General features: G+C 36.2%; 1 protein-coding gene across 2 annotated transcripts; it reads right to left on the reverse strand.

The window, feature by feature from the left end:
- Nucleotides 1–222: 222 nt before the first annotated feature.
- Nucleotides 223–22,849, reverse strand: LOC139116037 (uncharacterized oxidoreductase YjmC-like). 2 transcript variants are annotated; one of them, XM_070678531.1, is made up of 11 exons: nt 22,699–22,849; nt 18,479–18,630; nt 18,196–18,384; nt 16,971–17,086; nt 15,292–15,390; nt 14,113–14,178; nt 13,046–13,126; nt 10,811–10,918; nt 9,591–9,686; nt 3,075–3,185; nt 223–2,485 (listed from the first exon to the last, which is right to left on the reverse strand). In XM_070678531.1, the coding sequence occupies exons 1-11, from the start codon at nt 22,716–22,718 to the stop codon at nt 2,429–2,431; spliced, it is 1,095 nt and encodes a 364-aa protein (XP_070534632.1). In that variant the 5' UTR covers nt 22,719–22,849; the 3' UTR covers nt 223–2,428. The 2 variants fall into 2 exon arrangements, with proteins under 2 accessions (XP_070534632.1, XP_070534633.1); XM_070678532.1 differs by having other exon boundaries at nt 22,708–22,846.
- Between the last annotated feature and the right edge of the window lie 1,537 nt (nt 22,850–24,386).

The raw sequence follows: 24,386 nt of genomic DNA on the forward strand, positions 1-24,386 counted from the left end.
AGTAGCCAAGTATTATAGAATTGTTATTGGGGAATTGTCATCTCCACAGACCAGCTGAACTTTGATGAATAGCTGCAAAGTGACATCAATTGGATAAGAGTGATCTGATGTCAAAAAGTAGTTTGGGAAAATTATATCTGTGTATGTGCATGTATCTGTCCGTGATACAAGATGTGCATGTACAGTATATGAAAAAAGTAACTTGCCTTTGGAAGCACAAACCTCGAAATGAAAGCCAAATTTTACAAATATTGTTTATTTCTTCATTATAGTCTCTGAAATAAATGAAAAACTTACAGTACTATCCCAAAAATAAACGTAGACAGCATTTTGGATTTTGAATAGTTGTCAATGTAATTATATGAGCTTTGGACCATCACAATATAACAGTTTGAGAATTATTATTTTATTTCTTAAAAGCCCACTACACTGAGTCTCAGTGCTCTTTACAAGGCTAAAAATTAATTTCTGAAAAGATAGAGATAAACAATAAAAATGTCTGTCAAAAATTAAAAACAAAGTTACACTTTGCAATAATCTTTTAAAAGGTATGTCTTCACACTATGTTTAAAAGTACTGATTGTACAGTTTAGTGAGCGTTTAAAGGGAGTTAGTTCATTCCATAAAATAGGTGCTGCGACTGAAAAGGCACGGTGGCCGTAGTTGTTAGTTGTCATGTTTGTGTCCTGCCTCAATAAAACCAATTTGTCTGATGAATGAAGGGCATGACGGGAAACATGGGTGTTTATCGGTGGACGTAAATAATCTGGGCACTTGCCCAAGACAATTTAAAATGTTGCAAGAATGATCTCAAATTTAATTCTTTGCTTGATTGATAGCCAATGGAGTAGTGAGTAACATTTTGAAAATTGATAGAAATTGTATAAAGGCACATGAGCAGTAACTTTTGGCATTATTTTCATGATTTTATATTGAGATTAAAATTAGTTCATAGAAGTTTCTTAATCAGAGATGTTTACTCAAGTATAATTATCCACTGAGTGGGACTGCATGGGGAGGTTTCAGTAAGACAAATAATAAACAGGTGCTGCATCCAAATATGGCCGCCTCCATACAACTACATGATAAACAGCGTAAATAGTGTATGGACACATTTGAATCTTTACAAATACAACATGGTGCAACCCATTGAAAGGATGGGAAAGGAGTCACTCCTCTTTGACAAAAAATTCTCCATTTTTTACATAACATAGCAAGATTTTGAAAATGGCGGGAAATTCAATTTCTTGCCTATTCTGCCACAAGAAAAACCTTGTTGAGACATAGTTAATGACTATATCGTCCAATTTGCAGATTGCAATGAACATCTGAGGAAATTGGAGCTTGAGGTTGGACAAATATCGCAGAGTTGCAGCTCATGGGTCTTTAAGATCACAATTTCACTGGTAATATACTGCCATGATACCACATCCCATGTAAATACATCGTGATCATTTATCACAGAGAAAAACTGAAAAAACCATAAGCATATTAATAGTGAATTTATCACATACAGTACCAGACTTTAAAGAGCACCATTGATATTTAATATGTCTAAGGAAATCACAGTTTCCTTCTCTCTGTAACATTAAAACATGACATAGAAAATAGCATGCCATGGTGACTGCTGGTTGAAATTATTTCACTTTCTACTATATATTTCCTTTCAAGAGAAAAGAAAATTCTGGTATAGATGTGTGTAATTATACAAGCTTATTATTATGTTAAAACATGTGCATCAGTGTTTGAGTTCACACTGAATGTTGGAATTTTGAGTTAATTGACAAAATAAACTGTCCCATTACACTAAACAATATTACAATATTACAAAAAATTTTAAATCCTAGAATTGTGATCATGGTGATACAGTGCAAATGACAACATTATCTTATTGTCATTTGAAATGGCACATTTTGACAGCACATTTACATGTAACTTTGAAAGCTACCTATATTTCATCAACACTTAATTATCTGACACTATTTATTTAATATTTCAAAAGACAATACCTGGCACCACAAAGGAGTTATTCAAAATTGAGCATTTCGATTGAGTCACATACCAGTACGTAATCACATACATAATATTTGCATTCGTTAACAAGGATTTAAATTTCATTGAATTTCAAATGACTTAAGTACAAGTTTTAAGTGTGAAAATAGTTTAAAGTACTGATATAAAATTTCCCTGTATGAAATTATAAATTAAGACATCTTTTATAGTTTACTAGAACAAAGCATTGTATGTATTACAGTTAAAGGTGAGAAATTCTTATATCATACCACAGAGGGAATGTGATCATACCGCACCATATTGTTATAAAAAAATCTGACATATCCATCGATACTATCGGCAGATTTGGCAATTATCTTCAGTCAAATGCTTCAACTCGTCCATTACATGGGCAGTACGTTTTTTCCAGAAGGCTTTAAACAATGGATTTAGTCTTGATTTTCTCAACTTTCAATTCAGATGCCAACACATCCTGATAAATGAAAAATAAGGATATAAATAAGCCGGTAGCCTTTTATCAGTTAGTTTTCAAGGATATGTGAATGTTTGATTGCTTTACACTATTCTGCAGGACCATAGGATTCCATCAGTCTGTCATTTTATGAGAATGATGCATGTAATTCTCTGAAATAGTACAATGAAGAATCTATGCATATCATTTGCAATTCATAAGAAGTAGTGTCAACGACACTTCAAATTTTATTAAGTGTGGCAGCAGTCATACATTTGACAACATTGAACGATGACAATGTTTGTATTTTAAATGTTAATAGGAGCTGCACTAACACCACGTACATAAATCAATAACAAAAACTTGAATAGTGTGAGCCACTTCCATGAATAATGTAAGACAGAAATGATTACAAATCCAAGTGGCTCTTCTTGTTTGGGAACAGTAAGTGTGGACACGTGACAACAAAATGTCATGTCTAGTACTGGATCTTCAATGAGTTGAGTGCTGCTACATAACTTGAGTAAACTTGTTACATCAGAAATTGAGGTGGTTGTCAATTGAGTCACACACGTTATGTTAAATGTGAAGGGAATCAATGATAACCTACCAGAGCTTTGATTAAATTGGTATGATACTGAAGTCCTCCTTCGTCTTCAACTTTTTTCATGTGTTTTCTCTCTGGATCACCCGGTACAAGTACTTCCATCTCACCTTCAGCCTGCAAACAAACTTACACTCTTTCAATTTACAGTCAATTGCTTTGAAGCATGGGCATAGACTAACTACATGTAAACACATTTTTTAAATCGAGGTGTTGCCGACACTGTCAGGTGTAATTATCAGCTTAGCAGTAATTCCAGTCGACCACAGAGAAATCAATTCTGCCAAAGTTGAAACATTGTCTTGCAGGAGGTCAGATGTAGTTAAAACAACAACATCTGAAAGCAAGTGATAAGACTTGGAAAGTGCTTGGACATATGTGTGGTGGTGTTTAGACTATACGTCTGACCTCCTGCTAGACAATGTTTCAACTTTTGCAGAGTTGATTCCTTTATGATCGACTCATGTTACTGCTTTGCTGTTAATTGCACCCAACAGTGTTGGCAACACCTCGATTTAGACAATATGTCTAGTTCGTCTAATGCAAATGTTTCAAAGCACATGTAAGGCAGACTTAACATTGACTATGTATCTCAAAATAGCCCTTTTCCAGTGTTAACTCTAGGGAGAAAAATAAAACTTCTTTGATTTTCAAAAAGCTAACACATTAAAAATCTTTCTTATAATTTCAATCCCTGGTTCTCACATTAGGGAGTTCTCCTCCCTGAAAACACTGGGTTAATTTATACCATGTTTGATTTGACTCAACGTTAAATACACAATTTATCACAACCTTTTGCGACTTCTACTATTCCTGCAGACAGTATTTGCCAGGTTTATAATTGTAATGGTTTCACTGTTTATAATTGTAACAGTTGAGCTCTGACACAGTTTTATCCAGCAAGTGAAAGGGAATCCTGGAAGATGTGTGAAGAGGGACTATAGACATGGACAAAAAATTAAGTATTTCCTGACTGCATGATATTATTTCCCTAAAGGGTCATCCTAAGGGACCTATATACTAAATATCAATAGCTGTCTGACCAGCAGTTTTGAAGAAACAAGCGACCTGACAGCCGATAGGGCTCCGCTGTGTTATGTAAAGAATAACTATTTGTGACAAGTGGTGATGAAGAAGGTGGCTCATTTAAGGATGGCCTAACCAAAAATGGCAAAATTACATGTAGCTGCAATATGAAATCGAAGATTTTATCATAATTTCATGATATCACATTAAGATAAACCCTAGGAACCTGTATAACAAGTATCAAAGTATCAAAGCTATCAGATGAACAACTTTTGAGAAACAAAGGTTTTGTCCAAAAACGGTAAAAATTGACACAAAAATACAAAATTGAAGATTCCATAACAATTTCAATATATCACACTGCGGTAACCCCTAGGAACCTGTATACCAAATATCCAAGATATCAGACAACCAGTTTTTGAGAAAAAAATTTTGAACATATCATATTTTAACTACCCCAATGAAACTGTATACCAAATGTCAAAGCTATAAGACAAGTGTTTTTTGTGAAAACAATTTTGACCAAAAATAGGTAAAATTGCCTTAAAAATACAAATTTGCATATTTCTACATAATTTGAACAAATCTGAAAAAGGTCATCCCTATAGGGACCTATATCCCAAATACCAAAGCTGTCTGCCCAGCAGTTGTGAAGAAGATTTTAAAAGATTTTTTGACCAAAAATGACAACAATTGCCTTATAAGTAACAACTTGCATATTTCATTACAATTTGAACAAATCTAAGATAGGCCATCAAAGATGTCTGGCCAGCGGTTATGAAGAAGATTCTTTACCAAAAACACTTTTTTTAGTTCATTTTAGTTCAACAATATCAAAGGACAAAACATAGGGCCAAAGTCCCTGAAGCTACTATAGACATGGATACAAATTAAGTATTTCCTGACTGTATGAAATTATCTCACTAAGGTCATCCTAGGGACATGTAAACCAAATATTAAAGCTGTCTGACCAGCAGTTTTGAAAAAACAAGTCATCGTTGATGACACAGTCCCCACTTGTTAATGGGTACTTTGATTACAGGTCCTCAGAGAGGATAGAGTCCTCTTCATTAGGTCTGTGATAAAAATACTTTTTAATAAATTCGCTTGATACATGTCTGAGTTGTGGTTCAGGACATGAAAAAATCGTAATAAAATGGCCACATGGCGGCCATATTGGATCGTATCACAAGACAAATCAATGTGCATATGTATGACATAGGTCAATGTCCTTGTACCAACTTTGAATAAAATCGGTTGAGATATGCCTGAGTTATGGCTTTGTGCCAGAAAAAATCATTACCAAATGGCTGCCATATTGGATCGTATCACAAAACAAATTGACTTGCATATGTATGACATTGGTCAATCTCCTTGTACCAACTTTGAATAAATTCGCTTGATACATGTCTGAGTTATGGTTCCAGACATGAAAAAAACGTAACAAAATGGCCACACGGCGGCCATATTGGATCTTATCACAAAACAATTCAATGTTCATGTGTGTGACATAGGTCAAAGTCCTTGTACCACAATTGAATACAATCGGTTGAGATATGCCTGAGTTATGGCTCTGTACATGAAAAAATCGTAACAAAATGGCTGCATGGCGGCCATATTGGATCATATCACAAAACAAATTAATGTGCATAGCTATAACATTGGTCAATATCCTTGTACCAACGTTGAATAAAATCGGTTGAAACATGCCTGAGTAATGGCTCTGTACATGAAAAAATCATAATAAAATGGCCGCCTGGCGGCCATATTGGATTGTATCACAAAAAAAATTGACATGCATAGGTCAATGTCCTTGTATCAAGTTTGAATAAAATCGGTTGAGATATGCCTGAGTTATGGCTCTGTATATGAAAAAATCGTAACAAAATGGCCGCCCGTCAGCCATATTTGATCGTATCGCAAAACAAATTGACATGCATATCTATGACATTGGTCAATGTCTTTGTACCACTTTGAATAAAATCAGTTGAAACATTCCTGAGTAATGGCTTTGTACATGAAAAAATCGTAATAAAATGGCTGCCTGGCGGCCATATTGGATTGTATCACAAAACAAATTGAAGTGCATATGTATGACATAGGTCAATGTCCTTGTACCAACTTTGAATAAAATCAGTTGAAACATGCCTGAGTAATGGCTCTGTACATGAAAAAATCGTAATAAAATGGCCGCCTGGCAGCCATATTGGATCGCATCACAAATAAATCAATGTGCATGTGTATGACATATGAAGTAATCCTTGTACCAAGTTTGAATGAAATCGCTCCAGGCGTCTCTGAGATATCTGCGTGAACGGACGGACGCACGCGCGCACGCACACATGGACGCACGCACCACGGACATGACCAAACCTTTAAGTCCCCCCGGACGGTGTCCGTGGGGACTAACAAGCGACTCAACAGTTGACAGAGCTCTGCTGTGTTATGTAGAGAACAAGTCATCGTTGATGACACAGTCCCCACTTGTTAATTGGTACTTTGATTACAGGTCCTCAGAGAGGATAGAGTCCTCTTCATTAGTCTGTGATAAAAACACTGTGATAAAAATACTTTTGAATAAATTCGCTTGATACATGTCTGAGTTCAGGACATGAAAAAATCATAACAAAATGGCCGCACAGCAGCTATATTGAATTGTATCACAAAACTAATTAACGTGCAAATGTATGACCAATCGTATCACAAAACAAATTAACGTGCATATGTATGACATTGGTCAATCTCCTTTTACCAACTTTGAATAAATCGCTTGATACATGTCTGAGTTATGGTTCTGGACATGAAAAAACGCAATAAAATGGCCACGAGGCGGCCATATTGGATCGTATTACAAAACAAATCAATGTGCATGTGTATGACATAGGTCAATGTCCTTGTACCAAGTTTGAATAAAATCGGTTGAGATATGCCTGAGTTATAGCTCTGTACATGAAAAAATCGTAACAAAATGGCCGCACAGTGGCCATATTGGATCGTATCACAAAACAAATTAATGTGCATAGCTATGACATTGGTCAATGTCCTTGTACCAACTTTGAATAAAATCTGTTGAAACATGCCTGAGAAATGGCTCTGTACATGAAAAATCATAATAAAATGGCCGCCTGGCGGCCATATTGGATCGTATCGCAAAACAAATTGACGTGCATATGTATGACATAGGTCAATGTCCTTGTACCAACTTTGAATAAAATCGATTGAGATACGCCTGAGTTATGGCTCTGTACATGAAAAAATCGTAACAAAATGGCCGCACAGCGGCCATATTGGATTGTATCACCAAAAAAATTGAAGTGCATATCTATGACATTGGTCAATGTCCTTGTATCAACTTTGAATAAAATCAGTTGAAACATGCCTGAGTTGTTGCTCTGTACATGAAAAAATCGTAATAAAATGGCCGCCTGGCAGCCATATTGGATCGTATCACGAAACAAATCGACGTGCATCTGTATGACATATGAAGTAATCCTTGTACCAAGTTTGAATGAAATCGCTCCAGGCATCTCTGAGATATCTGCGTGAACGGACGGACGCACGGACGGACGCACGCACGCACGCACGCACGCACGCACGGACATGACCAAACCTATAAGTCCCCCCGGACGGTGTCCGTGGGGACTAATAACCTTTTGTGACACATGTATTGATGAAGAAGGTGGATATCTTTGATAGCTCATTTCAGGATGGCCTGACCAAAAATGGAAAAAAATTCTGTAAAAATACAGATTTGCATATTTCATCAGACTATATTAGTCTATAATAGCAAATAAACGAGAGTTAATTACATTCTAATTAAAGTAAACAAGACTTGCTTAAATCAAGATTTACGTCATAAAAAAACAGCATATCTGTCAGGTTATAAAGAATCTTGAGCTGGTTATCTTTTAATATATTATTTTCATCCTATTAACCAAGCACATTTTAACTTTCAAATTAACTTGTAAGTAAGTTCTGTTGAATAAGTTGAGACTGTACGTACTCAGAGAAAGCACACAAGAAGTTCAAGGTCATCAAAAGCATTATAAGGAATCATGTTACACTTTCATTGCACTGTTTACACAGATTGCATAAGTGCTATAAATAGCACATGAGGAATCTTACAGCCCAGCTTTACCATAAAAACCCCATCACTTTGACCACTCTTTAATTGACCACTCTGTTTTTTTCCTCAAAAAGTAATCTTATTTAATCCTTACCAAGTCAACCATAATGGAAATTAGAACTTTCTCTATCTCTATTTATTTGACCACCCTATCATGACAAACTATTATGAGCAATTTCTTTTAGATAACATAAATGGTGGTTCAGAATATATCAAAATTGGGATTCAGGAAAGTTGCCTTACATGATTTCATCCTCCAAGATGGTAAGAATTTCACTATGAACTGTCAAAAAAAGTTGAACTTTCTGATAATTCCACACTAAAATTATTTTGGCTTTGATGATTTCCTAATTAATTCAATTATTTAAAATCATATTAATTATTTTTTCTAGGTGAATTGATAGGGTTTATACAGTACAAAAATTCCACACAATGTAAGTCAAATTTTGACCAAAAATGACAAAAAATTCCTTAAAATACACATTTGCATATTTCATCACAATTTGAACAAATCTAAGTTGGGTTATCCCTAGGGACCCGTATACCAAATAACAAAGCTGTCTGACCAGCGGTTATGAAGAAGAAGATTTTTTACCAAAAACACCTTTTTTGGCATTAATTTGCCTATTTTCAACAATATCACAAAATTAAAAAAATAGTTTCTCAAAATCATATTTTTCATCTACACAACAAATATCAAATCAGTAAGTACTGCGGTTCTCAAGATATTTGAGTGACGGACGCCTCACAAACGGACATACATACATACATACATACATACAGACTGACGACGGACGCCAGACGGATACCCACCCAATAGCTTCTATAGACTATAGTCTAAAATAACGAAAAACAGATAGTTTGTCATAATCATATTTTGTATCTACAAACAAATATAATGTCTGTAAGTACTGTGGTTCTCAAAATAGTTGAGTGGACGGACATCTATACAAACGGGTATACATACATACATATATACATACATACAGACTGACGCCGGATGCTGGACAGATAACCCTCCCAATAGCTTCCATAGTCTACAGTCTATATGGGCTAAAAATAAGATTTTTATCACGCCAAAATGAAACTATGATAGAATCAGCTTAGCTTTTACTCACGAAACAGTACCAACCACTTGAATAACACCAACAGACCTTTTGGTTATAATCAAGTTCACTTGAAAATACACTGTTCTTTGAAGTTTTATTGATATTGTAAAGAGAGACAATAATGTAAAGAAAGGCATTGGATGTATATAGATACAATTACTGGTATCTATACACATATGCAGTGTAAGTTTCATGGTAAGTTTCATTGTATGTGATAAGTTTCATTGTAAATGAGAATTGTACATATCTAAAAGTACTTACGGGTTCCTGACTTCTACAGATGTCCATCATTCTCTGCATTCTGTCTTCAAAACCTGGTGCGAAAGCACCAGGGTCAATGGCCACAAAACATTGTCCCTACAAATTACAAAAATTCAATCCTATGTCACCATCAACACAGAGTTGGCATGATGAATACTTGTGAAAACATTCACATTCAAGAAATCTGTACATGTCAATCACATGTTTACTTCAATCAAATCTTTTGAAAAATCTCAAACCATTAAAACCCTTTTTTTCAAATAGAAATGTTGGTATACCTGTCATGCATCATTGATGCACAGCACATGGTTGGCTGTTCAATCTTGAGTACAATTATACACTTTCATTTGATTATCCATACTTGGAATAGATTATTTTCTTTAATACTAATTAATTCACACATCAGGCTTCGAATACTTCTCTTGAAGGATTTAAGTTATAAACAACACCTGACATAAATTACGGTAAACTCCAGATAAGAATGAACAGTAAAATTGATCTAAATGTTATCACACTTGTGTAATTGGTTTGTAAAGTTGTTCCAAAACTTGCCTCAAAAGTTGCACTGACTTGTTGTAGCTGCCGTGAAAATCCAAGAGCTTTTATGGGTCCATAATGAACACACACCAGGGAGTACACTTTGCAGTGCACTTAACATACACAGAATCATATTAGATTCCTTACCGCTGCCCTGAGTTACATTGTTCTCGTTGTATTAGACTCATGTTGCCTTAGCATTGTGTGAAGTTCTTTGGCAAAACAATTATAAGTCTATATGCCAGAAGCTGTACGTGAGATAGTTGTCAAAATGTACAGGGATGGAAAATCAGGAAACCTTTACCCTACATACATAGATAGTCATCAGTTCCTACAGGCAGACACGTTTTATTGCTCTATCTCAACAGTTACAGTGAAAGCCTACTGTAAAACAAAACTATAATCTGTCTCTTGTTTGCCGCTACAATTACAGACCCTGAAGTAAATTTTGAAACAACTTTACAAACCAATTACATAAGTGTGATAACATTTAGATCAATTTCACCGTCCATTATCTGGATTTCATAATAACTCTTCTAGTACTATTATAGTCCTATTTAATTCATTGAACTACCGTAATATGATCAACAAATAGTAGTTTCTTATTTATTACCGTTTGATAAGTTATACTGAAAGTGAGTATATATTACATATCAATAACAGCGTAATACATAAGAACTTACCAAATTTGCCACTCTTTCAGCATCTCTCCATTTTCTGATATTTGGACCAAACTCACCATTTGCCATGATACCACAAAACACTTCTACCATCATTCCAAGACCATACCCCTAGGGAAGAGAACAACATCTGACAAGATTAATTTTTATTACCTCCACACATCATTTTAACATAAGATTTCTCCCCTATGAAAGTTAAAATTCAGTAAAACAGGTATTTCTGAACCAGTATTTTAAATATTTACATTCATGAAAGTCCATTACGGGAAGGCTCCATTAACTTAGGAATACCCTACTTCCCTAGAGGATCAATTTCACAGACCTGCCTTTCCTACATGGCACTACAATAGCACCAGCTGGATTAGATAAACATAACAATGGAACATTCACACCTGGGGATTAAAAGTCTTCTGTTTGTCACCCGAGTTGCTCAGGCAAGGACTCGGGTTTCAGGTACCATGCAAGTTAATGCAGTCGTCCCCTAATGAACAGTTCTTTACCTGTAGACATTAAGCTGCTTGGAATGCATGGTCTTACAAGCATAAAACACTCCCTATTCAAAGCAAATGTAAGATATGTCCTAGGCCTTGTGCTTACGCACAGGCAAATTGGAAAATAACAGTCTAAAATAATATATTTTTTCAGAATTATTAAAAATAATAAATCATCATTATGAAATATTGATATTAGTCTGAAATATGATATTTTTCATAATTATTAAAAGTAATTGATCGTAATTATGAAATATTGATATCACATAACCTGATAACCGAGTTTGTATTTCATCCGAGTTCACCTACATGTATACTATGCATTTCTGTGGCCGGGGCTTAACCCCAGTGGTACAGGTGGTTCCTGGCATTACTCACTTCCACTTATAAAGCCATGCAAAGCTCAATGAGCAGATGAGCATTAAACAAAATGGGCAACACACTTAAATAATGATAATGACATTACACAGCACAGCTAGCTAGTCAAGCACTTGAAATTACCAGATATGAACTGAAAATGCTCACGTTTCATTATATGTTGCAGTTATTTATAACTTTGAACCTTTGCCACATATTTGCAACTTCATTGAAAGTGTTACTGACATTACACAGCACAGCTAGCTAGGTTAAGCACTTGAAATTACCAGATATGAACTGAAAATGCTCACGTTTCATTATGTTGCAGTTATTTGTAAATTTGAACCTTTGCCACGTGTTTGCAACTTCATTGAAAGTGTTATGATTCATATAATGAACAATGTTCACCACAGATTAATTCTAAAGGTCATTAAGTATTCAAATATATAATTAGCTGAAATAAAAATAATTAATTTCCTTTTGGTACTGTCATTGTATCACCACTTTATATAGCAAGTGTAATTCCCTTTGGTCAAGTCCTTCAAGCTATATATGCCAAACTGGAAAGCTCAGTAGATATGCAAATTATAAATTAGCTCAGCTGACATAAAAATGCAAAATGACTTTCAATATTGTTATAACCTGGTATAATCATCAATGTACATAGCATGATTTGCTATCTTTGCTATCTTGGTGTGATCAACATTTGTAGCAAATCTCATCAAATTGTGTGCAGTCGTTCTAGTATATCCGTATTTTCTAAAATCATTAATTATGCAAATGACCAAAGAGTACCAGCAAGCTTCATCTGCCAAAACGAATCAGTTCTTGCAGTTTGCAAACTGAATCTTTGTATCAGCTTTGACTCTGCTGTTTTTGAGATATCGGGCAGACAGTCATCACTGCAACATTAGCCCAGGTGTGTGAACACGTGAGCTAAAAATGATGATCCTCGCATGACTTGATAAATTTACAATTCACCTGCTAAATTGACAAAACAGCAACACCCTACATTGAGGTGCTAATTAAATTCTGAACCCTTTCTACCAAGAAAATACTGGCTGAACTTGGAGAACTTGTAGTACCGGTATTTTGTATTTTTGTAGAGTCATTCTTGACTTTCTTAAATTGTTTGTTTATGTTTCCTTGCAATGACAAAATTTGTTTTATTGGGTGCTGGACAATTATGAGTCTGTAAAATGATTTCCTGCAGCCGATATATTCATAGCAGTTTTTTGGAAACCAAGTTCAGTTTCTATATTGACATAAGTAGTTTTGTATGTATTATCTGCTTTGGTTGTTTTGTGCGGTTCGGTTCACTGTTGAGATAATTATTGGCTTTTTCAAATGTACTTTATTTATGTGAGTAGATATGAATAACATAATTTACCTTATATCCAGACGATTCTTCTGTACCTCCAAGGGGAAGCAATCCTCCTCCATTCAGAACAGCTTTTGGATCATTTGTTTGCTAGAAAGTTGCATTGAAAGTCATTGTTAAACCCCCATTGTAAGATCAGTATTATATACAACATGGTCATTTTGAACAAATAATTAATTCATCAACCAATTCTCAAACATTCTGAGATAGTTTTCGATAGAATGTTACAAACATGTTCACATATTCTGTTCCTACAAGTTCTCTACAACCTACAATAGAAAACATTTTATAATTTCTACTAACAGTCTTTCACACAAAGCCTTGCTATTCATGATTCATATTTAAGATGGTAATATTTTGTTATTCATAATCATAAATAGCAGTACTTTCAAGGTATATGTACACTTAGAAGAAGACAGTCTGGTACACTTGACTCTTCCACTAGGATCACACGTTGGAAACAAACTGCTTATTCCTGAAATACATATTATTTGCATACTGACAATCAAAAAATATAAACTCAATATGTTCATAAAGTCTTTTTGATATTCTGCTTGCTTTGATAGAAACTTAAATACGTAGTTGTATCCTCATAAAAACAATCAAAAAACATTGAGACTTGTAAATGTTCATCTTTGACACATAGGTAACTTGCAACATTAAAGTAGTATGCACCTCGAAAATAATAGACTTCAAATTTTCCTCAAGGAATCTTTCATCCATTCTCTTTCAAAAGCAAGGATAAAAATTGGGGGGTCACTGTGCAAATTTGGTACTAAAAAAAAATGGTGACAGTTTTTCTTATTAAAAGAGCTTCAAAATGAACCCCCATAAGTGGTAGATCAGAAAAGAATTGGAAATGTTTGAGAGTCTAAATGTCTGTCCCTGAGGCACATTCTACCTTAATACAATGAATATTGCAATATTGCAATATTGCAATGCAAAATTAATTATTCCACTATTGATCAATTAAATGCAACCATTATGAAAACACATCAGTTTCATTTGATAGGTAAAAACATCTAGAGGCATACTAATCAGATGACATAAACATATTCATATTGGCTTTAACTAACCTTTCCTTTAGCATCTACACCCCAACCATTTGGAATTGAACTTTCCTTTCTGTCACACAGTTCAACCTACAAAGTGAAATACGATTGTATATCTGACTCTAAAATCGTGTACTTTCATTCATGAAAATTGATAATGACATCTTTTTGAAAAAAAGCCTCTGATTGGCCATCAGCCAAATGACATGATACCATATGCCAACAGATACTGGAAATTTAGCAGATTTTCAATTGGATTCACACTCAAAACACCTGGCAACCCAGTAACATATACTACATCACAGTCAAAACCACTCAGCCAAATCCCCACCCTTAAAAAGAGTGGTACAATATCCATGGCAAGTTGTTGCAATTTTTCTGCCTGCAATCCTACCACAACCTGTACAGTCCATGATGCACTCGCACTCACATACCTACTAGCACACATCATACACAAACTCTATCAAAGCAATGCGCTTTAACTGGACAAAGACAGCCTTGGGCACAGGTTATCGTAACATTGCTTGGATAGTCGTTCGAGGCGGGCGGCCGCAGGTCCCGTTTACTTGGAAAAAAGAGAAAGGTCAGACATCGATTTCAGACAAGCAGCCAAAAGAAACAAAAGAAACAATCTGGCGTCAAATATCCTGTATCCGCCATACTGAATTCGAACTACCTTACCCACAATTCAATGCGAAGTCCAATTAAGTCAGTATGGCGGATACAGGGCAAGTGTGCGGAATCCCCAGGAAGTGAATATTGCCAAATTTCGGCACATGTAACGTTTCTAGGCCGGCCATACTGGAGCAATAAACATTTGAAGGTATTTGTGATAGTCGAGGATCATTTATTTGACGCCAGATTGTTTCTTTTGTTTCTTTCTGGCTGCTTGTCTGAAATCGATGTCTGACCTTTCTCTTTTTTCCAAGTAAACGGCGACCTGCGGCCGCCCGCCTCGAACGACTATCCAAGCAACGTTACAATAACCTGTGGCCTTGGGGAGACAGCCTTGGAGACAATTCTGTCCACCAGCAGAGCTAATCAAGCCAGTGTAGAAAATTCAGCAGATTTTTGTTAGGATTCAAACTCACAATATCCGGCACCAAGTCACCAGCAAAGACATCACAGTCAAAACCGCTCACAGCAAAAATGTTACCATTTATCTCTGTACAGAGATGCATGTTGCAGTGTGTATAATCTTACCTTTCCGACGGCAACAGCTGATGTTGCCATGTCAAGAACAAAACTATCTCCATCTTTGGCTGGTGCTGCGCAAGAAATTGGATTGGTACCCAGTAAACACTGAAGGGAAAACATAATATTGTGGTTACAGTAATATTCGTATTTGCAGTGAAACCAGTGTATAATGGGCACCAAAGCATTGTATTTACAGATTAACCTGTCTATAGTGGTATTTACAGTTAAACCTGTGTATACGGTAGTGGGCATCAAATTATTGTATACAGTTAAACCTGTGTATAGTGGGTATCAAGGAATTGTATTTACAGTTAAACTTGCATGTGTATATTACTAGGCATCAAAGCATTATATTTACAGTTAAACCTGTGTATAGTGGGCATCAAAACATTGTACAGATAAACCTGCATGTGTACAGTGGGCATCAAAGCATTGTATTACATGCCTCGATGTCAGTGCAAATCAGTGCATTGTTTTGAATAGGAACATCTGGCGAGTCAGCGGGCCTGTGAAAGATGTACTGACCGGTTTCCACAGTTACCTGGTATGGTGAAGCCCTTCGACATTTTCAATGTCAAAGTACACGCTTAGCACTAGATGCAAATGCTATTTTTGACTTTTGTTAAAATCTGTTTGATGCTGGTTGATAAACGTGAAATTGTTTGAGAATGCCCTTCCTTTAACTAAATGTCATATAGTGTTAACTGTGTGAAGATTCGAGGCATGTAATATAAATATTATTGCCTGCATATGCGGGTTTATGTGCCCTTGCAGCAGGAGACAATGTGCACTCCTGGCATCGGGCAAATTGTCACCTGCTCTCAAGCGCATAATCAGGCAATAATGTATAGTGTTTACAGATAAACCTGTGTGTAGTGGCAATCAAAGCAGACATAAAGGAAGCCAATTGGTATAGAGGGGCAAGTGAGGATAATTACTGCTCGAGTAGGATATCCAATAAATGGTGTATGTAGAAATAATTCTGCTTAAGTCATGATGTGTCATTTATCAAAATGAAAGTTGTTTTTACTTCATATTGATATAACTGTAATTTTTCATTCAGTCAAAACAGACTGACCACTATACACAGGTAATTTTGGCAAAGTAAAGTATTCTGAAGTATCACGTAAGTATAGTATCACATAAGAGAGATGGCTGCTCGAAAGAGGGTCTGTAACATGGAATCTCACAGGAATGCCTGAAACTGATCACTATGTAGAAGTGACATTTCTGTGAGGATCACTAAGATGAGTTTGAAAGTATTTTGAAATTTTAGCTCCTACTTGACCCACCTATGACAGAGACATTTCATAAATGTCACTGTCATTTATAATAGATTAATTTTTTTTCTTGTCCTCCAACATGATGCAGTCTAAATCCTTATGTGTTCAGAAACTTCCGATGTCATCATATACATGGAAATGTAAAAGGCTATATAACACAGCACAATTTTGTAATTAGCTGTACACATTTATTGCTAATTTGTTAGGACTGTTGATACAGCTACTATTTACTTTCAATTTTCAAATCTACCAGTATACATGTACCTGTAAAATGTGCCGTTATTAAATTTACATGTCAATGATACTCCAAAGATTTGAAACTATAACCAAGTAGTCAAGACCCTAAGAGTAATTTATTACCTAATTTTGTGATCAAAATATGCAGTAATTGATGGACTTTACCTGTTTTGCCCTTGTTGGTACAACTAGTGGTGATGTATTTGTGAATGACATTCCGAGTAAACCTTGTTCAACTGCCATCATGCTGTACCAACCAGCTATACTATAATGGTTACTACCTGATATATGAAAAGACTGGTATCTCTGAGTCTTGCAAATACATTATCCTCCTCAGAATACATAGACTATATATTCCGGTCACCTGGTACCACCGCTTAGCTAGTGCGTTGAGATTGCACTATATTGATTTTGTCAGCGTTTTCTTTTTTCAATGTTTTGCGGTCCTGGTGATTTACTTGCCTTGAATGATAATGATTGCTGGAATTGATTTGATGTTATATTACACAAAATTACAATGCTTTCTTAAAGTGAAAACCATTAAAAACATAGACAAACACAATCTGATTAAAATCAGATGTAGAGTATGGCAACGTCTATACTTTAATACACAGTATAACCATGTTCTCTTGCTGTTGCCTCTGAGAGGCGAAAGCAAGAGAATACCGTGTAAGTATAGACGTCGCCATACTCTTATTTTAATCAGATTGATACAAACATTAACACAATGCAATGTTAATTTCTGCATTTATTTATTTATTCCACTCCATTCATCAATCTCTCTTTCCGAATCACTTCATTTCTTCATCTATCCCTCTTTTAAGTCATCATGATTCATTCATTAATTCATCCCTCCATCAACCTCTCCAGTCATCTATGTATCGATCTCTTTTCAGAACTCAATAACCCTCTGACCAATCAAGATCTTTACCTCTACATGTAAATCTGTACCTTTTATCAATGGCGCTACTTCAGGTAGAACATGCCTCGGGGACAGATATTCAGACTCTCAAACTCCTACAATTCTTTTCTTATCTACCATTGGTGGGGTTGTATTTTAATGCTCTTGAAGAAAGAAAAACTTTCACCCCTTTAGTTTTTTCCGGTATTTAATTTTCCCCGTTGAGTTAACACAGGGATGGAGACCATTTTGAATTTCAAATATCATAAGATGTTGGATAATTTGTTTTGCTAGTTCAAAACTTTGCACAGTGACCCCCAATTTTAATTGATGATTTTGAAATATAATAGTTGAAAGTTTCATTTACAAAAGTTTGGGCAAACGTTTAAGTCTTTCACTTTCAAGACAAATACTACCTTAATACTAACCAATTGAATTAGGCAATGCAACAGTAATAAATTAGGCAATGCAACAACAATAAATACTTGCCGTTAGCTACCACCCAACCAATACCAGCTTCTTTGGCTTTTTTAATGGCCAATTCCATACAAAACTTTCCAACCACGGGTCCAAGTAAATTACCACCATCCACATACCCTGTTGCTACGGTTTCCTTCACCACAGTTGGTTCTTTGTCACTGACAGAAGTTCCCCTCTTGATGTCATCAACATACATTTCTGAAACACATGTGAAATAGAATTGGACTTTGCAAGAACACTGATGAAATTCAGTAACAAAGAAGACATAAGATTAATAAAGTTACTTGCTTACCAAGTCTGTTCATTCCATGACTGTAATGTCCTCTATAATCCGCCATCACTAACACTTCTGCCAAGGCTGTGGCATGCTTTGGCTTGGTACCCACTGATTCAATGCATCTCTCTATAAATTCTCTTGCTTCAGTAAGCTCAACCAACTTATAACTAGAATTGCAATAACAGTGAGGATTTGTCAATTTCAATACTTGACATGTATTGACTCGTATAAGTGTGCATAACTAATATTTAGGATTACAAGAACTACTCTAACGAAAGTTTGCAAATTTTTCAATAAAGTTAAACAAATATTTTCCCTATCAATATAAAGCTATTTTTATCTTAAGGATGATCGAGTCACTAAATTTTTTACCAAAAATTTTTCGTTATTTTTCTCTAACAGTAAGACTTATATATGAGGATGAGATTACGACAAAAAAATCAATATGTCACCAGATTAATTTGGCAGCTAGAAGGATTTGAAATACACACACATAATTTGAATGACAGAAATTATGAATCTTCTGTAAGCATTGCCCAACCTGATGCATTTACTTTCAGTTCCCTTTCTTAAAATGCTGTACTTGTTTTATTAACATGTGAACTACATTGAATAACAAATGAAAGTTCTAGCTATTTTTCCGCTGAAAATGTGCATAAGAATTTAAATTATCACTTCTCAGGCCTTCCAAAACAACAGTTACAGCCGTTGCAAATTTAAAAGTAATGACAATGCCTTATCCATACTTTGTAGAATTATTTAGTTTTTCAATCCAACAATTTTGTTTATTTTCCCATGATAATTATTGTTCAGATATTGCACATTATAGGCATCAAATAAAAATATGGGGGTCACCAGCCTATTTACAATGCTAAATCGCTAAACATCACCCCTCCTCCCCATATGTGAAATGGGAAAAATTACAATTTGATGAGAAATATGTCCTTTCCAAATTATTTTGATGGGATTTTTAAATAAATTGTGAATATATCAACATACAAATATGTAAAACTTACAACTCGAAGATAATATAATGACCATTCAATCATCACTAACAACGTCCGCTTTCATGCTTAAAGCCCTGACAATAAATTGTATGAAGATAGGCTTCCATCAAAACCACGGTGTAATTTTCACAGTGAGCATGGTCCCATACAGTGGATGCGCGCATCGTAGAGTGCGTGTACTATTTATTGTTTGCAGCTGATGATGACGTAGCAAGTGACTCGATCACTCTTAACCTGCAAACATTTCATTTAGTTATTATTTAATGTACATTCCAAACATACATTTTGAACAATATTTTAGTCTCACAGTGTTACAAAATCTTGTTACAACTCTATTAAAGCGCCTGTATCTGTAACTATTGAAATTTGTTGACCTGAAAAAGGCTCTCTATTTTCTCTGGTTTTCTTTAAAGCCCAAATAGCTGCTAATTTTATGCATTATATTCATGATTTTATTTTCAATCCAAAGTTGGTTCTTGTAAATGTGCTAACTGAAGGACGTGTATTGAAATATCACTGCTCGCTAATTTGGACCATGCCTACACATTTTAACAGGCTTAATAATAAACGGGTGCTGCACCCATAAAATGGCGCCCATGGGAAATACAAAAAAAGAGTATTTCCTGCACACACACATCGTGATCATACAAGAAACAAGCATAATGCCATTTACTTGAATGCACAACACATGATGGCCAACATTTTGTTGTTTTAATCTTTATTTTCTATAATCTTTGTATGTATTGTGTATGTATTGTGTGTTTTGTTTTTAGAACCACAAGTAAATTTGTCCAGAGGAGATAATAAAGGAATTTGAATCTGAATCTGCTACATGTATAATAATTACACACAACTGTGAAAGGTTGTCTTATATTGACCTCGGACTCTTGCTTTGGTTAGAAATGTACTTTTTCAAACATTTTACCATTTCTTTATTTTCAGGTGCCCTGATGATGATAAAGTTGTATTGGTATCTGTGATGCGATTCGGTACTTGAGGTCACTAGTTCAATCACTACCATGGATGCCTCTCACTTTCAACATGAAACACTTTTGTTTGTGTTTCAACAAAAAAACACAAACAAAAGCATTTCACAAACATGTTCTGCGCCTTGAGTGGTACCCTGGTAAGAGTGACCCCTATTAAGGAGCTGTCATTATTTACAGCCTGGGGGGATCAGAGGAATCTGAGGGTGTCACTCCAAAAATTGAAAGCTACAAGGGTGGTTGCTCAAACTGTAGAGAGAAAGAAGGGTGGTACTGAATTTTTTGGTGCAAAAGAAATTGAAACTCCTCTCTCAGATTACACCATTTCACACATCAATTTCTCAAAATTTTTGATGCGAGAGGGAGACACCTCCCTCTCATGCTCTCCCCCTTGTGGTGTTCTAACAATTTTGCTTTAATAGTACAAAACAAAATTGAAAACACCTATCAGATTGCACCAGACTGCACCATTGCACACATCAACTTATCAAAATTTTCCATGCAAGAGAGGGGACACCCCATCTGACACTTTCCCCCTCACCCTCTCGCGTGTTCTTCCCCTGTACTTTCAAGTCTACCCTGTCAGATATCTTAGTGAAAACCCCAATATGATACCCATCCAAAGTAAACAATACTATTGTCTGATACACTGGGTTCTACCATGAGCTTTTATATCTTTTTAATTTAATTGTGACTTTGAATTTTGTTTTGTTGGTTTCGCCTTTCTCAAATGCAATGATAATCTAGCAGGATACACCAGGATTTGAAAGATTTTTACTATTGCTGTATTTTTGTAAATTTTACAAATACACGTATTGATATTTAACTTTTCTAAGGTCAGTCAAAATTTCTGTGTTAGAGAGGGTTACTCAAATTCATCATGGTTGGCAGGGGGTACTTGAAATTTAAGAGTTTTCAATGAAATTCCTCCGACCCCCAGGTTGTAAATAATGACGACTCCCTTACGAGGCCTGCTGCAAAACATGTGTTTTTATAAGTCCATTCACTCCGTACATGTAAGTACTGCAGTAGCACTGTCGCTTGTGGTTCGATACATGGCGATGACCACTGTATGTATAAGAAATGCTTACAGTGGCCAGTGGCGTGACCCTCGCCACACGGCTCACTTGTGGTTCGATACGTGGCGAGGGCCGTGCTGTATGCTTACAGCAGCTACGCTTGCCGTGTATCACAGTCCCTCCACAAAAGGAGGTGTATCGAACCACAAGTCGCTAGTGACTGTGCAGCGCCCTTCAACTGGCAGCGTCTCAGTGAACAGAGTTTTACTTCATCAAGGTCGCCGAATACAAGAGAGGCTAGGCTAGTGTGAGAACTCGGCCAGTTACGAGATCGGCCAGCTGGAGAAGTCGGCCAGTAGGCGAACTCGGACAGTAGGAGTATGCAACCACTTAAAATGCATGATCGAGACTACAGTGGTTTTCTATTTTCTAGGTCTCGCTAAAGTTATAATGCGAAAGTGATGTCAATGTGGGCGTGATGTTTGCAAACTTCCTTCCACCATGGAGGTAGGCTACCTCCTTGCTTCAACGCTAACTACACGATGACATCGGCCGCACAGTGTGGTACATTGTGTTTTGCTTTCCATTAAAAAACTTTATTAACTACCGTCAAACCATGACATAAAACGTTATCATCCAACGATAAACATTGTCACTGCCTGCAGGTATCTCTCGATCGTAGGCTCGCATGGCTCGCGATCTGCAGAAACGCTGAGGCCGACCAATGTGTTTTCAGGGTGAAATGTCTTCGCGGTTTTCTGAATGAATAACATAAACCATGGACTATGAAATAAAAATACCCCTAAAATTGGCATACGTATGCTGACTGTGAAGAGAATACGTACGTAATCATATGCAAGTTGGCCTATACCTCTGCCTCTCCCCCTGACCGAATTCAAGGTCGGCGCGGACACTGGCCGACCTCTTGATTACCAGGTCACTCGCTCCACAGGTCAGCTGCAGTGTAGCTCGAGGTTTTGCCTGGGTATTTGCGTTGGACTGTCTAGTTTTGCCGTCCAACCCAAATACCCAGGCAAACCTCGAGTTACTGTACTAGCTGCAGCTTTATTATAAGTGACCTTGGCGGCTACGTACAGGCATTCATGGACTCATGCAATGCCAGCATTACGCGTGCACTGGCCTGGTGCAACAACAGAGACGGTTTGAGTTGAATGCCTATGATTTTACCACTGGATCGATAATATAAACACAAAATCACAAACCTGTCTGACCCAGATGCCATAACTTCAGTAAATACCCTGGTTGTACCGAAACCGGCGCAAATCTAAGGTATGTTGCACACGGTTGTTGTAGTCAGGAGTCTCGTTGGTCCTGGGCAGAAGATGGGATGGACTGACCTTTGACTAGACTCTCTCACAGCCCCTCGCCGGCTGCGCCTTCGACCATACTGGCGCCCTCAGCAGTTGAGCCGAGCGATTAATTTTCTCTTTGAATAAAGAAGTGGTCCAAACAAGCTGTAAGCTAACTAGACGAAAAAAAATCAAGATTTTACCAGAAAATGCCCACACATCTGTTCAAAGTAACAGTGCAATTTATTCAACAGGTTCGATGGCAAGGTCGCACCTCCGCCTGCTCCAATATGCCACCTGGTAGCCTACTTTTCGAATGGAACCGTCATATTAATTAATTAATGTCCATATCACAGTTTGACAGTCATTGCTATCTTGACATGCCCTACTTCCTTGGGATCGTCAAACATGTTACTTACAATTCGCATCGACCACCTACTACAGTCACGAATTGCGCCTGAACGTACGGGAAAACCTGACTGTGAAAGACGTGGTACAACACATAAACTATGAACGGAAGTTAATGGGTATATCCAGTGAGGTTAAACTTCACAAAAACAGTGTCGATATTGCGATTGAACCTGTGGCTAGGTATGCATTGCAATTGGAAAGTGTCCCCCTTTATTATTTGATGAATATTGTCATTCCGAGTAGTAGGGGAAAATGGGGCAAGTGGGCCACTTAGTGGTATTTTGCTTTATATAATTGTAACGACTTCATTAAATCTCATGTTAATATGGTCATAATATAAAATGAGATCAATGAAATATAATGTATAATAAATGATATTAAAGAAATATTATTATGCAAATGACATGCCCATAAAAATATTTGTTGAAGCGGCCCACTTGCCCCACTATTTGGGGTAAGTGGGCCACCAATAATATGCAATTTTCCCTAAGGCTGGAATTTCTGCTTGATGTACAAATCTATGTATAAATATTAATTTATCACCTATTTTGAAAGATATATGAATGTAAATGATTATCTTTATAAATAACACTTAATGCATTAATATTTTATTTATTTTTTGTCAATTTTACAATTAATATAACAATACATTGTAATTTTTTATTTCGAATAAGTAACTGTATCCTCATAACTTGGAAAACATTGTGATAGTACGCGAGAACTGAGCAATGCTCAACGATTTGGATTCAATTACTGGTACCTCTCACAGTATTATCTAACTAAGCACTAAACTATCAGCCTGACTATGCTTTAGTATTTTTGTGCCTTGCCATCTCGCTACATTTTTGTAGCTACAGCATCTCATAACTTAGAACTATACATTACAGAATGGCGATCGCGATGCAGACAAAATTCTGAGTAAAGTTGACCTTACTTTTGTTTAAGTGTAGTGTCATTCAGCAGTCCTTTGAGTTCTGTGACAGTGGCCTGAATTATCAACTGATTTACGCCATCACATGCAAAAGACGTATTGCATCAGTTTTTAACATGAAATTGTTGCAAGAATAAATCACTTGTCTTGTGTACAGATCTTACAAACTATGAATCTGGTCGAGCCTTCATGAAATATAATTCTCCATGAAGTCACCTGACAAGTAGCAGTGGTATTGATCACATAGTGGGCAGTGCTT

The sequence above is a fragment of the Ptychodera flava genome, chromosome 17 (genome assembly GCF_041260155.1).
Source record: "Ptychodera flava strain L36383 chromosome 17, AS_Pfla_20210202, whole genome shotgun sequence".
In the NCBI taxonomy this organism is placed as follows: domain Eukaryota; kingdom Metazoa; phylum Hemichordata; class Enteropneusta; family Ptychoderidae; genus Ptychodera; species Ptychodera flava.

What these genes read in the sequence shown, in the direction of transcription:
- LOC139116037 (XM_070678531.1), bottom strand. Translation starts at nt 22,718, where the DNA reads ATGGCATCTGGGTCAGACAG. An exon ending in ATGGCATCTGGGTCAGACAG is followed by an intron (nt 18,631 to 22,698) that starts GTTTGTGATTTT and finishes TTGCAATTCTAG; the next exon opens with TTATAAGTTGGTTGAGCTTA. An exon ending in AAGAATCGTCTGGATATAAG is followed by an intron (nt 10,919 to 13,045) that starts GTAAATTATGTT and finishes TCTCTTCCCTAG; the next exon opens with GGGTATGGTCTTGGAATGAT.